Source organism: Caloenas nicobarica, chromosome 2 (genome assembly GCF_036013445.1).
Source record: "Caloenas nicobarica isolate bCalNic1 chromosome 2, bCalNic1.hap1, whole genome shotgun sequence".
Classification (NCBI taxonomy): Eukaryota; Metazoa; Chordata; class Aves; order Columbiformes; family Columbidae; genus Caloenas; species Caloenas nicobarica.
Genome location: NC_088246.1, coordinates 164,219,917 through 164,239,248, shown reverse-complemented (window position 1 = coordinate 164,239,248; position 19,332 = coordinate 164,219,917). Strand labels below are relative to the sequence as shown.

Genomic DNA, 19,332 nt, shown 5'->3' with positions numbered 1-19,332 from the left:
GGGGAAAGTTTGCTCTTTTGGGGGAAAACTGGGAATTCCTGGCTGGGTCTCCCTTAATCCAATTCTTCATCACTTTAGTTTAGAGCCGTTCGTGCAAGTGCCTTTGCATCGCAGGAAACCCAAAAGAAAAGCCAGCCGGAGCGGGGGGGGCTGCCTTAGAAACCACCCCTCACCCACCGCAAAGCTCCGTTCATTTTTAATCTCAGTTTAAGTGCATTAAAGACAATTAAGCGTTTTTTCATCGAAATCCCTTTCGATGAGCTCCGTGTGTTGGGGGGGGACGTGCGCACCCCCTTCCCCTGCACTGTGTGCAGGTGCCTGCGCTTGCCCCAGCACCCCCGTGCAAGTGCTGGGCGGTGCTGCCGGTGTCCCCCCGGTGCGGCGGCAGCTCCCGGTGCCCGTGTGACTCCAGGCGCGGACTCCATTTCCCGAGGAGCCGAGCGGCGGCGCCCGGTGACGGCCGGGAGGTGGCAGGAAGCGGGGCCGAGCCCCGCCGAGAGGAGCCGAGGGCCGGGCAGCGCCGAGCCGAACCCAGCCGAACCTTTCCGAGAGGAGCCGAGGGCCGGGCAGCGCCGAGCCGAACCCAGCCGAACCTTTCCGAGAGGAGCCGAGGGCCGGGCAGCGCCGAGCCGAACCCAGCCGAACCTTTCCGAGAGGAGCCGAGGGCAGGGCAGCGCCGAGCCGATCCCAGCCGAGTTCCACCGAACTTAGCCGAGTTCCACCGAACTCAGCCGAGCGCCGGGCATCGCCGAGCCGAGCCCCGCCGAGGGCTGGGCAGAGCCGAGCCGAACTCAGCCGAGTTCCGCCGAACGCAGCCGAGACCTGCCGAGCTCAGCCGAGCCCCGTGGCGGGGTGAGACGAGACCCCCCCCGCCCCATCAGAGAGCGTTTGCGGGGGCAGCACCCCCGCAAAGCGAGGGTGCTCGGGGGGTGTAGAAGTTGGGGGGGTCCCCAAAGGGAGGGGATAGTACGGAGGGGTATGAAGGGGCCCCCGCGGTGGGAGGCTGTGGTTTGGGATAGGGGCGGCGCTGCGGGAGGGTACTGGGGTGCGGGGAGAAGGGGGGGTGCAGACTTGGGGTTTGGGGTGCAGACCTGGGACTTGGGTGAAGGGGGTGTCCAGAGTGCAGACCTGGGGGGTTTGGGGTACAGTGGAGTCGTGGGGTGCAGACCTGGGATGCAGGGTGCAGGGGCGGTGTGGGGTGCAGAGTGAGATTTGGGGGGCAGCGGGGGTCCAAGATGCAGACATGGGATTTGGGGTGCAGGGGGTGTCAAGTGCGCAGATCTGGGGCTTGGGGTGCAGGGTGGCGGGGTGTGGGGTGCAGACCTGGGATTTGGAGTGTGGGGGTATAAGGTGTAGACCTGGTGTTTGGGGTGCAGGGGGGTGTCAGGTGTGCAGACCTGGGATTTGGGTGCAGACCTGGGGTTTGGGGTGCAGGGGAGGTGTAGAGTGCAGACCTGGGGTTGGGGTGTGTGCGGGGGGCCTAGGGTGCACACACGGGGTTTGGGGTGCAGGACTGGGATTTAAGGTGCAGGGGAGGTATAGGGTGCAGACCTGGGGTTTGGGGTACAGGGGAGGTGTGGGGTGCAGACCAGGGACTCGAGGTGCAGGAGGAGATCTGGGGTGCAGAAGGACATCTGGGGTGCAGACCTGGGGTCTGGGGTACAAGGGAGGTGCAGAGTGCAGACCTGGGACTCTGGGTGCAGGAGGAGATCTGGGGTGCAGACCTGGGGTTTGGGGTACAGGGGAGGTGTGGGGTGCAGACCTGGGACTCGAGGTGCAGGAGGAGATCTGGGGTGCAGACCTGGGGTGCAGACCTGGGGTTTGGGGTACAGGGGAGGTGTGGGGTGCAGACCAGGGACTCAGGGTGCAAGAGGAGATCTGGGGTGCAGACCTGGGGTGCAGGGGGAGATATGGGGTGCAGACCTGGGACTCCAGGGAGGTTTGGGGGGGCAGGATGAACCTCCGTTTCCAGAGCCCATGTGGTGCCACGTGGCAGGATCTGGCCCCTGCCCAGGTGCCGCGGGAGCCCACAAGCAACCTGCCTGTTTCCTTAATTAGCAACTACAGCTGACGAGTTTTTGCTGCCGCGGCCTGGCCACATCACCCTTAAACACACAGCTTCCACTTTTCTTTTCACTTTTGCTGGTAAACCCGCCCCCTCCTCCCCAAAAAAAATAATCCCACCAACCTGGTGTGTGGCTGATGCTCCTGGGTGCCCACACCAGTGTGGGGGTGAGCTCGGCGGTCCATAGCGAGGTGCATCCCGAGGTGACCCCAAGTGACCCCGCAGGGTTTTGGCTGCGATGGAGGCAGCGGGACCAGTGACCAAGCGCATCCTGGTGACGGGTGGCACCGGTTTGGTGGGAAGAGCCATCGAGAAGGTGGTGGCTGATGGAGAGGGGCAGCCGGACGAGGAGTGGATCTTTGTGTCCTCCAGAGACGCCGACTTGACGTGAGTTGACCATGTGGGTTTGCGCTTGGGAAGCCCCCAGTCTGCTCTGTTTGACCCCACTGAACCCCATAATTTCTCATCCCAGGAGTGCTGCGGAGACCAAAGCCCTGTTTGAACGGCACAAGCCCACCCATGTCATCCACCTGGCCGCCATGGTCGGGGGCCTCTTCAAAAACATCCGCTACAACCTGGATTTTTGGGTGAGCACCCAGCAAACAGGTAATGTTAGTGTCCCTGAGGATGCTGCCCTCCCCAAGGTGGGACATGTTGTGGGGCCAAACCAAAGCTCCTCTGGGTTTTGGGGTTTTTAATGAGTTATTACCCAGGGGGTGCAGCGTTTTGGATGCCCCCACCCCACAGGTCTGACAAATCTTTCCTTCCCTAGAGGAGAAACATCCATATCAACGACAATGTCCTGCACTCGGCGTACGAGACACGGGTGCAGAAGGTCGTCTCCTGCCTTTCCACTTGCATCTTCCCAGACAAGACAACGTACCCCATCGATGAGACCATGGTGAGCATCTCCGTCCGCACCCCAGGCGGGGGTCCCTGTCCTGCTTAACTCTCTGCTCTCTTGTCCTCAGATTCACAACGGGCCACCTCACAGCTCCAACTTTGGCTACTCCTACGCCAAGAGAATGATCGACGTCCAGAATAGGTGCGGGGGGAGGACATGGGAGACCCCCCACGGGCTGTGAGCATCCTCCAGTTTTTGGGGCGAGGGGAATCCCCTGGGGATCCCAAAAATTAAATGGTGCTGGGGAGACACCTGGACTCAGCAGATGGAGATGCTGGTGGCCAGGGTCAGTCCTTTGCTGGAGAAGGGGGTGACAGAAGCTTGTGGACTACCCACCTGCATCCCCCCTGCTCCCACCCAGGGGCTACTTCGAGCAGCACGGCTGCCGCTTCACCGCCGTCATCCCCACCAACGTCTTCGGGCCTCACGACAACTTCAACATCGAGGACGGCCATGTCTTGCCGGGGCTCATCCATAAGGTCTACCTGGCCAAACGTGAGCGTGATGGGACTTACGGGGTTTGTCAGGGGGAGGGCTGGGGTTTTTCTCCTCCGCGTGCTCTGTGAGCTGCTCAGCAGGGTAGCTGGGGGTGGTAGAGGTGGCTCTGATGTTCATGGCCATGTTCTTCTTCCTCCCACAGAGACTGGCTCTGCTTTGACTGTCTGGGGGACAGGCAAGCCCAGGAGACAGTTCATCTACTCCATAGTATGTGTGGCCATGGGGAAGGCAGGTTTTGGGACTGCGGGGGGGCAATGTCTGAACCTCAGCAGGGTCTGAGCCCACCTGGGTTGTCCTGGGCAGCATTGACCATCCTCAGGGTTGGATCCTCTTGTGATGTCCCTCCACAGGACCTGGCCCGGCTCTTCCTTTGGGTCCTGCGGGAATACAATGAGGTGGAGCCCATCATTTTGTCAGGTAAGTCACTGTCTACCCCCCCTTAACCTCTCCTCCAACCCCTTTCCAAGAAGATGGAGGAACGGCCACCATCACGGCCTTCTCCACAGTGGGAGAAGAAGATGAAGTTTCCATCAGGGAGGCAGCAGAGGCGATCGCGGAGGCCATGGACTTCAGGGGAGAGGTGGTTGTATCCTTCACCGCAGGCTGGTCCCCACTTTCCACCAGCAGCCATAGGGCTCCAGAGGAGATGCTGTGGTCCAGAGCATCAGCATGTTGTCAGGCATTGGAACAGGCTGCCCAGGGCAGTCACCATCCCTGGAGGGGTTGAACAGACACAGAGATGAGGTTCTCAGGGACATGGGGCAGTGCCAGGGGTGGGTTAACAGTTGGACTTGATGATCTTGAGGGTCTTTTCCAGCCAAAATGGTTCTTTGATCCCTCTCGCTATGCCAGCCAGGACACAGTGGGACAGAGCGAGAGCCGTTTTTCCCCCTTTGGTTTCCCTTAATCCTTCCCATCCCAGTTTGACACCAGTAAGGCAGACGGGCAGTTCAAGAAGACGGCCAGCAACGCCAAGCTACGGTGCTACCTGCCTGGCTTCGAATTCACCCCCTTCAGGCAAGGTGAGATGGGGACTCCATGAAACACGGAGGTTCTACCCACTGCGATGAGCCGCGGGGGCTTCGGGACGGTGCATCCTTTCAGTACTTAAAAGGGCCGATAAGAAAGATGAGGACAGACTTTTTAGCAGGGCCTGTTGTGATAGGATAAGGGGTGATGGTTTTAAACTGAAAGAGGGGAGATTCAGACTAGATATAAGGAAGAAATCTGTTATCATGAGGGTGGTTGAACACTGGAAGAAGTTGCCCAGAGAGGTGGTGGATGCCCCATCCCTGGAGACGTCCCAGGCCAGGCTGGATGGGGCTCTGAGCAACCTGAGCTGGGTGAAGATGTCCCTGCTCATGGCAGGGGGGTTGGACCAGACGACCTTCAAAAATGTCCCTTCCAACCCAAACCATTCCATGAACAAACTGTATTCCCCAAATCCATCCCATCTTCTCCCTCCCCAGCTGTGAGGGAGACCTGCGCCTGGTTCAGCGCCAACTACGCCAACGCCAGGAAGTGACAGACCAACGTGGCACCGGTGTCACCCGGCACCGGCATCATCCTCTTCAACTCAGGGTTGTCCTTTGCCGGGACAGAGGACGGGGCTTGGGGGTGACGGTGACATTTCCAAAGTAAAAGGGGGCCAGAACCCAGGGAACGGCCCCCACATTTCTGCCCAGGGCAGGGGGGAAGAAGGCTGGGGCACCCCGAAGGTGCTGGGACCTCAGACAAGGTGGTGGCCACCCAGTAGGAGCCACCACCACCACCACCTCCTCCTTAGCCACACAGAAGCAGTTGGCGGCTCCTGCTGAGCTGTAATGATCTACACTGCTAATTACCTGTAATTAGACTGTAATAAAGGGAAGGTGATCAGGGTTACTCCTCTGCTGTAGGAATGGGTGGTTGCTAGTGCTTTTGGGCATGTGGGGATGGTCCCAAAGCCCCCAGCAAAACCACCCCATTGAGATAGGGGGAGCAGAAGAGGGAAGGCTCCAGCTGTAAATACAGCATTTATTAAAATATATGCAAATAGTATAAAATTGCAGGGTTGAGGAACATCTGCACCACAGCATGGTCCTGTACCAGATGGCACCCATAGGGTCCCAAGCGCCGTAGGTGTTTCTCCACCAAAAAAAGTGGTTTAAAACTCCTCTGGGAGGAGGTAGAGGGTCAGATATGGGGGGATAAGTCCGTGGCCAAGCTGCTGCATGAGGTTCTACCGGTCATGTGGATGTGGCAGAAGTCCTGCCCGAGGATGGCTTTTTTCCGACATCGCTGCCCAACCCTTGTGAGCCCTTGGCATGGGGACCGTGGGGACAGCAAGGACCTGTGGAAGAGAGAGACCCATCAGCAGCCCAAAAAGCTCCCAGAGGGGTTGTCTCCCCACTGGCAGGACACTGGCTGCACCCCGAGGTGACACCTGCCCCAACATGTCCCTGGATAAGGAATGTCCCCTATGGTTGGTGCTCACCCCTCACTGGCTGGAGACTGGGTTGGGCTGTAGGGTTTGACACCCGCGGCTGGCTTCGGAATCACCTAGTTGAGGAAGAAGAGGTTTGGTGGGACACCCAGTGACTCTTCTGTCCTGCAGGAGATATCCCTTGTCCATCCTTCCTTGGAGGACACCTCCTTCCACCCAAAATTCCTCCTTGGGTGTCATGTCCCCACAAGTGCTGTGACACCAGACCTGGTTCCTCTCCCAACAGCGTGTCCAGCACCCAGAGGTACTGTCACCATGAGGACACCCCAATCCTACAGGGCCTGACCCTCAGGGGGACCCAGTTGGCCCCCAGGAGCAGAGTCTGGCCCAAGCTGGGGACATCCCACCCAGCACCCACCCCAAGGTCAGGCTTACCCCACATGAGCTCAGCTTAGTCCCCCAGCCACCAGGGACAGGTGACAGCCGTCCTAAGCTGGGGACATCCTGTGCCATCGTTGGGTTCTGCTCCAGGAATGAGGGCTCTGCAAGAACATGGTGTGGGTGGTGACACACTCCCAGCTCTGCTGTCCTCAAGTGTTGGATGGGGACAACCTGGGGTGGTGGACGTGCCCTAGCACAGCTTGAGGACACCCTGGGGTAACAAAAATACCCCACCACAGGATGAGGACATGCTGGGCCTTCAGACCTCCCACCCCATGAACATGTCCCCTGCCTGGCCAGCTCTCACCTTGCAGGCAGCTCATCTCCATCCTGTCCAGCTCCTCCTGCAAGAGCTTCATTTCACACTCCCTACAAGGGAAGATGGAAACTTGGAGCTCCATCACCTTGGTGGCTCCTTCCTCATCCTCATCACGTTGGCAGCCCCTTCTCCAGCCTTTCCACACTCTCCTCTAGGTAGAAACGGGGCAGGGAGGTGGGATGAGGTGTCCAAAAGCTGCAGGCAAGCCATCAAGATGTGTCCTGCTCCCTCCAGGGGACCAGCAGCCCCTTCTGGGTACCTCTGCCAAATGGCAGCAGGATGGGACATCCAGGATGGGACATCCAGAATAGGTTCTAGAAGCTCCTGAGGGTGCCATGTCCATGTCCCCCCAGCCATCTCCTACCTGTCCGGGGTGGAGGTGAGTCAGTGGCAGGGAAACACCGGCCAAGCTTCCTCAGCATCATGGCGTGGGGCCATCACCAGCCACTGCCCTGCGGGGAAGCGAGAGAGTGGGAGAGGGCAGAGCACCCCCAGGCCACCCCCGGAGCACCCCCAGGGTGGCATGTCCCCAACCAGGTCCCCCCACACCGTCCCCACCTGCCACAGCAAGGACCAGGAGAGCAGAGAGCACCGGGATGCTGAGGAGCTCACTGAGGGTGCTGGAGGCGAAGAAGAGGAGGAGGAGGGTGACACGGGGTGACACGGGCACCAGGAGCATGACCAGCAGCATAAAGCAGGAGCCGTGCAGGATGCAGGAGGTGACACTTGGGCTCCGACCTGTGGGATGAGGAGCAAGAGCACGGTGTTGGTGCCCACCAGCACCAATCCGCCCACCAGCAACCGTCCACGCACCAGCAACCGTCCCCAACTCACCGGCTGGGTCGAGGTTGGTGTGGAGATGCTGCAGGTGGTTCTCCAGCCGGTTCCGTGCACCCTCCATGGCCACCAACATCAGTCCCAGGCTCCGGTTGACCCGTTGCAGCTTCTCCATCGCCTCTTCCATCCGACGCTGCTGGGCCAGCAGAAGGGCCAGGTCACTCTCTGCGCACAAAGGAGGCGGATACAACATTGGGATGAGCCGGTGATGCTGAACCCAGGGGTGTCCCAGGGCAAAAAGAGCTGGGAACGGGGTTTGCCGTGTTCCCACCTAATTGGGAATGGACATCCCGAGCTCTTTCCTGCACACGGTGGAGGTCCGACAGGACAACCCGCTCCTGTTCCCGGAGCCCTGCGGCCCCAGGGGTGCTCACATTCCCTGCAGGGAGGCACGAGAAGGTGCGTTGGTCCCCAAGATGGGACACTGGGACATAGCAGCATCCCAGCTGGTGGCTCTTACCCATCTCCTGGGTGATGTCCTCTATGAGCTGGGCTACCCAGAGCTGCCCACCAGTGACAAGGGTCTCCTCCAGGCACTGCAGGCTGCGGCGGACGGGGGTCTCCAGTTTTGGCCGCTCCTGCCCCTCCTGGGGTGAATATTGGGGTGGTGGTGACAGGGGTGACCCCACAGCCCCCAAAAACCATCACCCAACAGCTATACCCACCACCACATACCAGGTAGATGCTCATTTTCCCCCCTCCGCACCCCAAAATGAGCCCCCAGTGATTAATCTCCATTCCACGGTGCTGCAGAAAGAGTGAGGCCAGGGGTGGGAAGGGGATCAGGAGCAGAAACCCCCAAATGTCATGTGTGAAATGCGCTAAATAGGGCTGGTTTTACCCCAAAATGAAGATGAGAGGCAGAGCAGAAGTGGGTGGCTGCAGCTCAGGCTCTGCAGTTACAAAGTTAGGGATTTTTCGGGGGGGGATTACATAAGGTTACTATAGGACTTGGCGTGGGATTGGAGATATGAGGATTTGGGGTGCCCTGTCCCAGCATCTTACCGTGTCTGGGGTGCAGGGGGATGTCTGGTGACCCTTGGTAGCCCAGCAGTTGGACAGGTCGACCCCCGGCTTGGCCAACTCCTCCTCGCTCAGGTGGGTGCAGGATGAGCGGAGCCGCACTGCAACCTGGCGGCAGCACCTGGTGTCAGCACCCATAGGTGCTGGTACAGAGGGTTGGGTCTTGGGTGTGGAAAATAAGGAGAAAGGTGCGAGCCGACCCCAGCACTTGGCCTTCACCCCCCCAAAACCATCTGACACAGGACATGGGGCTCCCCACGCCTGGCAAAGGGGCTGCCCAGGGTGGGGGTCCCAGTGACTCCCAGTTCCCAGTGACCCCCATTTCCCAGTGAGGCTTGGGGGAGCCTCCCTGCCACATCTGATGGTGGCAGGAGTGACAGTGCCCAGCATGTGGCTTCAGCCTGGAACCACCCGTCACCCGTGACCATGTTGAAGGGGACACATGGGGGGGTCCCCACCTCCCGGGGAACCCCCAGCTCCAGGGGGGTCCCCATCTTCTCCGGGCGGGTGCTGAGGCTCAGCCACCCAAAAAATCTCGCAGCAGCACAGAAGAGCAGCAGAACCCAGCAGCTCCGGGGCAGCATGTTGGGCGGGCCCTGCGGGGAGATAGAGGCTGGGGAGCACCCCCAGGTCGGGATTAGCCCCCCAAAAACCCAGGGACCGGTTTGGGGGACCCCCCGCCTTGATGGGACCCACCCCATTGGGGGAACCCCCCGAGTACACTCAGGTACCAGGGGCTTTGGCCACATCCCCGGGGCAGGACCGGGGACCGTGACCCCCACCGCCTTTCCCGCCGGTTCCCCCCACGCGTGGAGCGGAGCGGCCCCGCACCTGCGCAGACGCCCGCCTTTCGCGCAGGCCCCGCCCCTTATAGCGACGCACCGCCAATGAGCGGGCGGGGGGGGCAGATTTTGGCCAATGGATGATCGTGGGTGTGGTCTAGGAGGGGGCGTGGTCTAGGAGGGGCGTGGTCTGGAAGGGGGCGTGGTCTGGAAGGGGGCGTACCCGCGCAGTGATGGAGGCGGCGGAGCTGCGGGTCGGGTTCGTGGGCGCCGGGCGGATGGCGGGAGGTCTGGCCCGGGGGCTGCTGAGGGCAGGTACGGCCCGGGGGGCGCGGCCCGGGGGTGCCTGCCCCACAGAGGGGTGTGGGGACATGGGGACAGCCCGGGTTTGTCCTCTCCTTGGGCGCCCTCCCCTATAGGTCAGCATGGGGACGTGGGGACAGGCCTCGCTTGGCCTGTCCTTGGAGTCCCTGCAGCGTAGATCAGTGTGGGGACAAGGGGACAGCCCTTCCCTATCCCCTCCTTTGGGGCTGTGCTCTGTAGATCAGTGCGGGGACATGGGGACAGCCCTGTCCTGGCCCCTCCTTGTGATCCCTGCTCCATAGAGTGACATGGGGACAGCCCTGTCCTGGCCCTTCCGCAGGGTCCCTACCCCATAGATCAGTGTGGGGACATGGGGACAGCCCTGTCCTGGCCCCTCCTTGTGATCTCTGCTCCGTAGAGTGACATGGGGACAGCCCTGTTCTGTCCCTTCCCCAGGGTCCCTACCCCATAGGTCAGTGTGGGGACATGGGGACAGCCCTGTACTGTCCCCTCCTTGTGGTCCCTGCCCGACAGAGTGACATGGGGACAGACCTGTCCTGACCTCTTCTTGGGGTTCTGCCCCGTAGAGTGACATGGGGACGGCCCCGTCCTGTCCCCATCCCAAGGGTCTCTGTCCCAGAGATCAGTGTGGGGACATGGGGACACCCTGGCTTGTCCCCTCCCTGAAGTCTCTGCCCTGTACATCAGTCCGGGGACACAGGACAGCCCTGTCCTGTCCCCTCCTTGCGATCCCTGCCCCACAGCGTGACATGGGGCTGGCCCTGTCCGTCCCACCCAGGTGTCCCTGTCCCATATCACCATGTGGGGACAGCCCTGTTCATACTCCATACTGTCCCATAGCTGTCCCCGTGGGATGCCTGTGCCAGCTGTCCCTGGTCCCCTTTGCTCCGTGTCCCCCAGGCTGGAGAAGACAAGCCCGTCCCATCTGAAATCGGGGTCCCCAGGCTGCTCTGGGGTGTCCCCACCACCCTGGGGCCACCCCGGCCGCTCATCCCGGTCCCCGTGTTCCCCAAGGGAAGGTGCCAGCCGGCAGCATCATGGCCAGTGCCCCCTCGGACAGAAACCTGAGCGCTTGGCGGGTGAGTGGTGACACGAGGTGACAAACCACCCTGTTTTGAGCGGGAAGGATGTTGGGGTGGTTTTGGGGCACCCCTTTCCCCACCCGCATGGGGAGATTTGGCTCATCAGGTCTGGGTGAAAACCAGGCAGAGCTTTGGTGGCTTTGCTTTGGTCCCCAAGCTGCGTCCTCGTGTTTGACTTTCCCATGGGGATTTTGGGGGTGGCGGGTGCCAAGGGGTGACACCTCTCCCTGTGTGGGGACAGGAGTCGGGGTGCAGGACCACCCACTGCAACCTGGAGGTGCTGCAGGAGAGCACCCTGGTCTTCCTGGCCACCAAACCCCACGTCTTGCCGGGGGTCCTGCAGGAGATCCGTCCTGCCGTGGGACCCCACCATGTCGTCGTCTCGCTGGTGGCTGGTGTCACCCTACAGACGCTGCAGCGGGTGAGCTGCTTCTTCCTTCTCCTCCTCCTCCTCCTTCTCATCCCATTTGCACCCAAGCCTGTAGAAAAGGACCATGTCCCCACCCAGGTTACATCCCCATGGACCGTGCTTCTTCAGCGATACCCACGGGTGTGTCAGGGCACCCTTGGGTGCTGCCCGGAGCTGTCACCCCTTCTCCCATCCCCATCTCTCCACAGCTTCTCCCTGCCGGGACCAAGGTGCTGCGGCTCATGCCCAACCTGCCATGCGTGGTGCAGGCAGGGGCGATGGTCTTCGCCCGGGGCAGCGGTGCCAGTGACGGAGAAGCCGCCCTGCTGAAGAGCCTCCTGTCCTCCTGCGGGCTCTGCGAGGAGGTCCCCGAATCCTACATCAACATCCACACTGGCCTCAGTGGCAGCGGAGTGGCCTACGTAAGCACCTGCACTCAGCGGGACGCCCACAGAAATCCCACCCACGTGGGGTTGGGGTTTGTGGTCCCCCCTTTTGTCGCACTCGCCCCTGATGCTCTTCGCCTCCAGGTCTACTTGTTTGCTGAAGCTATGGCCGAGGGAGCGGTGAAGATGGGGATGCCGGGCGGTTTGGCCAGCAGGATCGTGGCTCAGACGCTGCTGGTGAGTCGGTGCCATCACTCGGGGGACACGTGGCTTCACTCCTCTCCCTCCTGCCCCACGGCTTGGGGACCCTGTCACCATCAGTGCTCTGGGCTTTGTGGCACCTGGCAGTGTGGCAGAGTGAGGGAGGAGATGTTGGGTGGTGTCCTGCCTCAGTTTCCCCTCTCGAAGCCAAATATGAGGTCACCAGGAGATAGCGAAGGGCATGATGGTGGGACAGATACTTCTATCTAATCCCTGGACAAGGAGAGGGGGGTTTGGGATGTCCCCTTCTCTCTGAGTCGCCCTGGTCTCCCATAGGGTGCAGCAAAGATGATGCTGGAGACAGGGGAGCACCCGGCGAAGCTGCGAGGAGACGTCTGCACGCCCGGGGGCACCACCATCCACGCGCTGCACCAGCTGGAGAAGGGCGCGCTGCGGGCCACCGTCATGAATGCCGTGGAGGCAGCCACCGAGCGGGCACGTGACATGGCCAAGGACTAGCGATGTGGCTGTGGGTGAACCCCTCTGTCCCATCCCTCATGGGGCAGAAGGGGTGATGGGGACCAGACTGAACCCCTGCAGGGAGACCCAGGCTGGGGGTGGGAGGTGGTGTGGATGTGGATCCACGCCATGTGGTACCTCTGCAGGGCTGGAACAGAATAAATGTGGGTAGCAGGATGGTAAGCGTGGTGCTTTCTGATTCCTTCAGTCCTGGGGGGGGTACTGCACCCAGCATGGGGTTATCATCACAGGGAGGTGACAGCCATGGGCTCCTGGGCCAGCAGGGATGGAGCTGATGCCACATTAGGTTTGTGCTCACCAGACATGGAGCTGATGCTACGTTGGATTTGTGCTCACCAAGGATGAACCTGATGCCACGTTGGGTTTGTGCTCACCAAGGATGAACCTGATGCCACGTTGGGTTTGCGCTCAATGGGGATGGAGCTGGTGTCACGTTGGCTTTGTGGTCCCCGGGGATGGAGCTGATGCCACATTGGGTTTGTGTTTACCAGAGATGGAGCTGATGCCACATTGGGTTTGTGCTCATCAGGGATGGAGCTGATGCCACGTTGGGTTTTTATTCACCAGAGATGGAACTGATGCCATGTTGGGTTTCTGCTCACCAAGGATGGAGCTGATGCCACATTGGGTTTGTGCTCCCTGGGGATGGATCTGATGCAATGTTGGGTTTGTGCTCACCAGGGATGGAGCTGATGGTGGCTCTACACTCACCAGTGCTGTGTTGAGATGTATGGCACTGGGGACAGGGATGGGGTTTTGGGGACAGGGTGACCCCAAGTCAAGCCTGCTGGGGCTGGGCAGAGCGGCCCCATCCCTGCAGTGCGAGGCAAGGACCATCGCAGGTGCCATGAGGATGCCAAGGGACCTTGAGAAGCGGGGAGCTTGCAGGATGATGTTCTGGCAGTGAGCACAAAGAAGGGCTTTGATTTCCCAACTCAACACCGAGCCGGGGTGGCAGGTGCTTTGGTGATGTGCAGACATCGATGCCCGTGCCTCTGCTCGGCTCTGGAGACACGTCCATGAACATGGAGCTGCTCTTCCACATCCCAGAACCATGTCTGAGAAGTCAACCAGCCAAAAAACCTCCACCTCTCACCCCATCCAGACACCAGCATCGCCCCACGGTCCTGCAGATGGGTCTTGCTCCAGCAAGATGGTGGGATGGAAGCCCAGACCCACTCTCAGCCCCGGGGTGCTGTGTGTCGAGGAAGGAGAAACTCAAAGCTTGGCTATCTGAGCGTTTTGCATGTCCTAATTAAGCTTCGTTTGCCTCCCAGCACCTGCACAGATGCAATTAGTGAGGATTTGTGAAGCGCTTTTGAAGATGAAAGGCTTTTTCCAGGCAAAACATCACTGGTGAAACAGCTGGGTGCTGAGACTGCGGCTCCTACGGCTCTGACCCCATTGCCCCGGATGCTGGTGATGCCAACAGATAGAATCATAGAGTTATTTTGGTTGGAAAAGACCCTCAAGATCATCGAGTCCAACCATTAACCAAACCCTGGCACTAACCCATGTCCCTAAGAACCTCATTACGTGTCTGTCCAACCCCTCCAGGGATGGTGACTCCACCACTGCCCTGGGCAGCCTGTTCCAATGCCTGACAACCCTTTCTGGTAAGAAATTTTTCCTAATATCCAATCTGAACCTCGCCTGGTGCAACTTGAGGCCATTTCCTCTCATCCTAATGATCTTCATCTTTTTTTGCTCAGTGCTAGTTCTAACAAAAACAGTTTAAATGCCATTAATTTTACTTAAAATACCAGCAGGTGAATTATTGCTACTACCTTCCTGCTGGTACTCTTGCCTTCAAGAGAAGTGTCTCATCCTGCCCGGTGAGATCATGGAGCAGATCCTCCTGGAAAACATGGCAAAAGATACGGAAGGAGGAGGTGATTGGTGTCTTCACTGAGGGCAAACTGTGCCCGACAAAGGTTGTGGCCTTCTACAATGGAGTGACTGCATTGGTGGACAAGGGAAGAGCTGTGGATGTCATCCACCGAGGCTTCTGTAAAGCCTTTGGTAGGGTCCCACACAACATTCTTGAGGTTAAATTCGAGACAATATGGGTTTGGTGAGTGGACTGTCAGATGGATGAGGAATTGGCTGGATGGTCGTGTCCAGAGAGTTAAAGTCAGTGGCTCAATGTCCAAGTAATGAATGGTGTCCCTCAAGGGTCTGCATTGGGACCAATATTATAATATCTTCATCAATAACAACAAGAGTGGGATCAAGTGTCCCTTCAGTGAGTTTGCAGGTGACACCAAGCTGAGCGGTGCCGTTCATTCCCCCGAGGGATGGGACCCATCCAGAAGGACCTGGACAGGCTGGAGGTGTGGGCCCAGGTGAAACTCATGAGGGTCAACAAGGCCAAGTGCAAGGTCCTGTACCTGTGTCGGGGCAACTCCTGGTATAAATCCAGGTAGGGGATGGATGGATGGGTGGATGGAGAGCAGACCTGTGGAGAAGGACTTGGGGACACTGCGGGGTGACAAATGGGACATGACCCAGCAACGTACGCTCACAGCCCAGAACCCACCCGTGTCCTGGGCTGCGCCCAGTGCAGCGTGAGCAGCAGATCAAGGAGGGGGAATCTACCCCTGTGCCCCCATGTCCTGAGCCCCCCTGAGCTCTGCGTCCAGCTCTGGGCTCCCAGCACCAGCCAGACATGGAGCTGTTGGAGCGGGACAGAGGAGGGACACGGGAATGGGCCGAGGGCTGAACAGCTCTGGGGAGAAAGGCTGAGACAGTGGGGGGTTCAGCCTGGGGAGGAGAAGCTCCAGGAAGACCTTATTGTGGCCTTTAAAGGGGGCTTATAAGATGGGGGCAGACTTTTCAATAGGGCCTGTTTGGATAGGACAAGGGGCGATGGTTTTAATCTAAAGGAGGGGAGATTCAGGCTGGATGTGAAGAGGAAATTTTTCCCCTGAGGGTGGTGAGACCCCGGCCCAGGTTGCCCAGAGAGGTGGTGGATGAACCATCCCTGGAGACATCCCAGGCCAGGCTGGACGGGGCTCTGAGCAACCTGAGCTGGTGCAGATGTCCCTGCTCATGGCAGGGGTGGCACTGGATGAGCTTGGAAGGTCCCTTCCAACCCAAACCATTCAATGATTGGATGTTCTCGCCTCCCAAACCAGGCCAAACACAAGTTTGGTTGACCTGTCCAAGAGGTGAAGACCTCCAGCCTGGTACCTTCTGCTGAGCTTGGCAACGTCTTTGTCAAACTGAAGACTCCTTTAAATCACAAACTACCACTTGAAGTGAGCCACATCCCAAGCTCTAAAAATGTTTTTGTAGGGTTTTTTCCTGTTCAAAAATTATAAAAATAAATAGAAACGTGGTTTTACATGATTACATCCCATGAGTGGATGGAAGTCTGCAATGAAGCGTGGCAGCGTCAAGCTCCGAACACAAATCGTGAGGAAACCAAAGTGGAGGGAGAAGCGTGAAATGGGTGAGACACCACACAGCATGCTGGCTGCGAATGTGGCAGCAGCCCAGCAGCAGAAATTGCGGTCGATTGGGTTTTTTGGAGGAAAAAAAATGAGCATTTCTTCCCTAATCAAAAGCTTTTCTTGACACGGGTTCTGCAGTGGAGTTTCGTGAGCTAAAAGGACGAACCTCAGCTCCAAATTTGACTTTTTGTGTGTTTCTTTTTCCTTGCTGGTCCTGAAATTCCCCGACAGCCTTGTTTATCAGCAAATTAATCCTACTAAGAAAGTAAAAAGGTTAATTTGGGGAGCAGTCACAGCGACTCGGGCGTCTGCCCGGCCCTGCTGTGTCAAACAGGTGGGGAACACGATGGAGAAGACAACACCGAGAGGACACAATCGCACGGGGGTCCCTGTTATGCCGCCCCCCATCCCGCTGGGATGGCTCCGTGTGACCATTTATAGACAACAACCCCGAAGTGGGAATAAAAACCCATTTAATTTTCATAAACTCTGCAGTTATGACACAAAGACCCGACAAAGTAAAAACACCCACCCTGCCCGCTGACATGGGGCATGGCAGCACCGATGAGTTGTTGTTTTTACTTTCCTCCTTTCAATAATTTGGCTAAACAGGTTAAATTTAATCCAAATCAGGTCGAGATTCACATCTCATGCCTCCAGTATTTCAAGGCGGTGCCGGTGCGTCTGTCTCAATTCGTGATGGACGTCACGGCAACAGCTGCATCCTCTGCACCATCAGACATGTCCTCCAGCCCCAGACACCCCCAAACCTGCTTTGGGGGCACCTCAACCCTCATCCCCGGAGCCTTTGGCTTCGTGAGGATGCTCCGACAATGGTACCTGTGGTCTCCGGGTGTTCCCGGACGTGGGGCTGGGAATGACAGAGGTAACATTCTCCAGGGAGCTGCAGCTTCAAGTGTCCCCATCCCTATCCAGTGCATGAAGAAAGTTGCCTTAAACCAGCCCCAAACCTCCCCGGTTTAACAGAACTCAGTTTTAGCAGTGGGAAGGGTGTCACCAGCAGAACATTCGCCTTACAGCACTCCGGGTTGGTCCCCGCCCAGGCGTGGCTGTGCCCACCTCGAAACGTGGGGAATTGCTTAACTTCCCCCATTGTCCCGGCTCCTCGTGGTGATGCCGAGCAGGTCCCTCCTTCACCTCTTCTCCCCACAGGATTTGGGGGGACCGGGCAGCGTGGGGGGGCACCCACCCAATTCTAGCGGTACCAGTGACCAAGGGAGGGCCACCCCAGCTCAGTCTTGTGGGATTTAAAAAAATAGCACCTCCTAAATACACAGAGGGTGAGGAAAAACCCTCAAATACGCAACGAATGGGGTGGTCATTGCCCAAAAAAATCCCCTGTTAGCCCTAAATTGTAACCCCCAAGAGTAAAACAGGGGGTTCGGGCCTACTGAGCCCTGGCAATGAGAGGAGCTGACACCTCCCCGGGACAACTGGGGTGTCCCCAGCCCCGAATCGTGCACCCCAAGTTGGGTGGTTGGTTGCAGAGATGTCGCGGGACGAGGACATTCCCCCCTAGGAACGCGGGCTGCCGGCGCGGTGCAGCCGCTGGGCCATGCTGATGAGGGAGCGGAGCTGCACCAGCTTCAGCGGCCCCACTTGCCGGGGGTCCTGACCCTCCAGCCAGCGCAGCGCCGTCTCCAGCCCTTTGATGGCTTCCCGGGCCGTCGGCAGCAAACCGTTCCCTCCTTCCCCACCCCTCCTGCCGCCCCCATCTCCGCCGGTGGCCTCCTCCTCATCCTCCTCCTCCTCAGCATCCTCGTCCCCATCGTCATCCTCCGTACCCGGGGCGACATCGTCCAAGTGCAACCACTTGGCCACCTCCTCGGGAGCCAAGCGCTTGTAGGCCAAGGCGGCCAAGTGGGTCAAGTCGCTAAAGATTTTGCCGTCGCCGCCTTCCTCCCCGCGCGGGGGGTCTCCGTGCTCTTCCTCGCCGGGCTGGGGCTCGAAGGCAGCGCGGAGCCCCAGCAGCCAGCACTTCTCGATGGAGCCGGCGGGTATGAGGTCCCAGGAAAGGCCGGCCAGGTACAACATGTCCTTGAGGAGGAAGGAGCGTACAAAGTCCACGGGCCCGCCAGAGCCGCCGGCCACGCACGACACAGCCAAGCGCAGCAATTCCCGCTTGTAGAGCTGCTTGAAGGCCAACACCACCCCCTGCTCCAGCGGGGCCGGGATTCGGCCTCCTCCTCCCGCCGAGCCGCTCCCGGTATGGCCCTTGGAGAGGAAAAGGGCGCGGATGGAGCCGTCAGGTGTCTGTAACGGGGGGGATTCCTCGGGGCTTGTCCCGGATGGGGGTGGCGGGGAGCTGAGCAACAACACGGCCTTTTGCTGCAAGCAGCTCCGGCGCAGGTAACGTTTGACACCCGGCACGAAATCCTCGAAGAACCAAGCCCGGAGAAGCGCTGGTCCCAACCTGGCTTCGGGGCTGTACCGGTAGCAAGCGGGGAATTTGTCCTGGTTGTGATGGCGGAGGCTGGGGGGATCGCGAAAGCCGCCGACCACCAGCGGCTTGAGCTTGTGAGAACCCGTCAAGTTGGCGGCCAGCAGCACGGTGACCCGGTGGCGGGGAGCCGGCCGCCGCCGCGCCGCCGTCCCGCCCGCCTGCCCCGGCAGCAGCTTCCAGTAGAGCCCGGTGACGTTGGCGTTGTAGATCTGCTCGTCGCCGTAGCCGCCGGCGTCGGCGGCCGGCGCGGCCTCGGGAGCCCGCTCGGGCTCGGCGGGGAGGCCGCCCTCGCCGTAGATGCGTTGGCTGGAGATGCCGTGGCGCTTCTGCCAGCGCCAGAACCAGCCGTGACTGGCCTTGAAGGTACATTCGGGCCCGTAGATCTGCCGGGCGAAGGCTTCGGCTTGAGCCTGGATGAGGGGCCCGGAGAGGGGGACGCCGTGCTGGCGGAGGGCGAGGAACCAGTCGTAGACGGCGCGGTCGATCTCCTCCTCGTTGGCCAAGCGCATCTTCTTGCGTTGGGTCCCCACCTCCCCCCCGAGCTGCTCCAGGAACCACCGGAGCTTCGCCTCGTCCTTCAGCCAACCCCGCAGCGTCCCCCCGGGCACCCCGAAAGCCCGGCACACCGACGCCTGCCGCTCGCCCTTCTTCACCCTCTCGATGGCCTGGAGCTTGTCCTTGATGGAGTAGGCGCGGCGAAGCGCCATCTTCACCGACACCCCCCCGGCTGCTGCGCCGCCGCCGCCGCCCCGCCGCCCTCCCGCCATACCCGCCGGCCCCCCACCCGCCTCCGGTTCCCCCCCGGGCATGGAGCTGCCCCCGCAGCCATGGGCCGGCGCGGTACCGAGAGGGGGGCGCGTTATAACCGGGGCGGGGGGGGGGTGTGGGGGGGGTGTGGGGATGTTGGGGGGGGCGCGGCGGCGCCTTTGTCTCCGCTCCGGCTCCGAGCCGGCCGGTGAAGGCGGGGCGGCACGCAGCGCGCATGCGCGCCCCCCCCCATAGTGATTAAAGCGCGCCGCTCCTCTCCAACCCCCCCCCCCCCCTTTTTTCTCCCCTTGTTGGACTCTTCCCCGCGGCTCCGCCAGGGCTGTTGGGTTGTACCACTTTGCGAGAAAAGGGGAGGGGGGGGCGCCTTTTCGCTTCCCACCTCCTTGCTTCCCCCCGCCCTTCCCGGCTG

At 60.0% G+C, this 19,332-nt stretch overlaps 3 protein-coding genes across 4 annotated transcripts; 2 read left to right on the top strand and 1 right to left on the bottom strand.

Moving 5' to 3' along the window:
* Nucleotides 1–652: 652 nt before the first annotated feature.
* On the top strand, nucleotides 653–5,452 carry GFUS (GDP-L-fucose synthase). The gene is made up of 12 exons (XM_065629048.1): nucleotides 653–852; nucleotides 2,059–2,145; nucleotides 2,291–2,452; nucleotides 2,538–2,652; nucleotides 2,838–2,966; nucleotides 3,037–3,110; nucleotides 3,331–3,464; nucleotides 3,610–3,674; nucleotides 3,818–3,884; nucleotides 3,974–4,053; nucleotides 4,390–4,489; nucleotides 4,937–5,452. Exons 3-12 carry the CDS (start codon nucleotides 2,304–2,306, stop codon nucleotides 4,990–4,992), a joined length of 969 nt encoding a protein of 322 aa, XP_065485120.1. The 5' UTR covers nucleotides 653–852; nucleotides 2,059–2,145; nucleotides 2,291–2,303; the 3' UTR covers nucleotides 4,993–5,452.
* A 4,061-nt stretch (nucleotides 5,453–9,513) lies between these two features.
* PYCR3 (pyrroline-5-carboxylate reductase 3) lies at nucleotides 9,514–12,386 on the top strand. Of its 2 annotated transcripts, none has more exons than XM_065627275.1 (6): nucleotides 9,514–9,609; nucleotides 10,633–10,697; nucleotides 10,942–11,121; nucleotides 11,319–11,531; nucleotides 11,640–11,732; nucleotides 12,033–12,386. In XM_065627275.1, exons 1-6 carry the CDS (start codon nucleotides 9,528–9,530, stop codon nucleotides 12,213–12,215), a joined length of 816 nt encoding a protein of 271 aa, XP_065483347.1. In that variant the 5' UTR covers nucleotides 9,514–9,527; the 3' UTR covers nucleotides 12,216–12,386. The 2 variants fall into 2 exon arrangements, with proteins under 2 accessions (XP_065483347.1, XP_065483348.1); XM_065627276.1 differs by having other exon boundaries at nucleotides 9,577–9,609; nucleotides 10,638–10,697.
* Nucleotides 12,387–16,165: 3,779 nt separating this feature from the next.
* On the bottom strand, nucleotides 16,166–19,117 carry TIGD5 (tigger transposable element derived 5). The gene has a single exon (XM_065628924.1). The coding sequence runs from the start codon at nucleotides 18,962–18,964 to the stop codon at nucleotides 17,228–17,230; it is 1,737 nt and encodes a 578-aa protein (XP_065484996.1). The 5' UTR covers nucleotides 18,965–19,117; the 3' UTR covers nucleotides 16,166–17,227.
* Between the last annotated feature and the right edge of the window lie 215 nt (nucleotides 19,118–19,332).

Coding starts and splice junctions, on each gene's coding strand:
- TIGD5 (XM_065628924.1), bottom strand. CDS start 18,964: ATGCCCGGGGGGGAACCGGAGGCGGGTGGGGGGCCGGCGGGTATGGCG.
- GFUS (XM_065629048.1), top strand. CDS start 2,304: ATGGAGGCAGCGGGACCAGTGACCAAGCGCATCCTGGTGACGGGTGGC. Junction 3,465..3,609: donor TAAGGTCTACCTGGCCAAAC/GTGAGCGTGATG, acceptor TTCCTCCCACAG/AGACTGGCTCTGCTTTGACT. Junction 4,490..4,936: donor ATTCACCCCCTTCAGGCAAG/GTGAGATGGGGA, acceptor CTCCCTCCCCAG/CTGTGAGGGAGACCTGCGCC.
- PYCR3 (XM_065627275.1), top strand. CDS start 9,528: ATGGAGGCGGCGGAGCTGCGGGTCGGGTTCGTGGGCGCCGGGCGGATG. Junction 10,698..10,941: donor GAAACCTGAGCGCTTGGCGG/GTGAGTGGTGAC, acceptor GTGTGGGGACAG/GAGTCGGGGTGCAGGACCAC. Junction 11,532..11,639: donor GTGGCAGCGGAGTGGCCTAC/GTAAGCACCTGC, acceptor CTTCGCCTCCAG/GTCTACTTGTTTGCTGAAGC.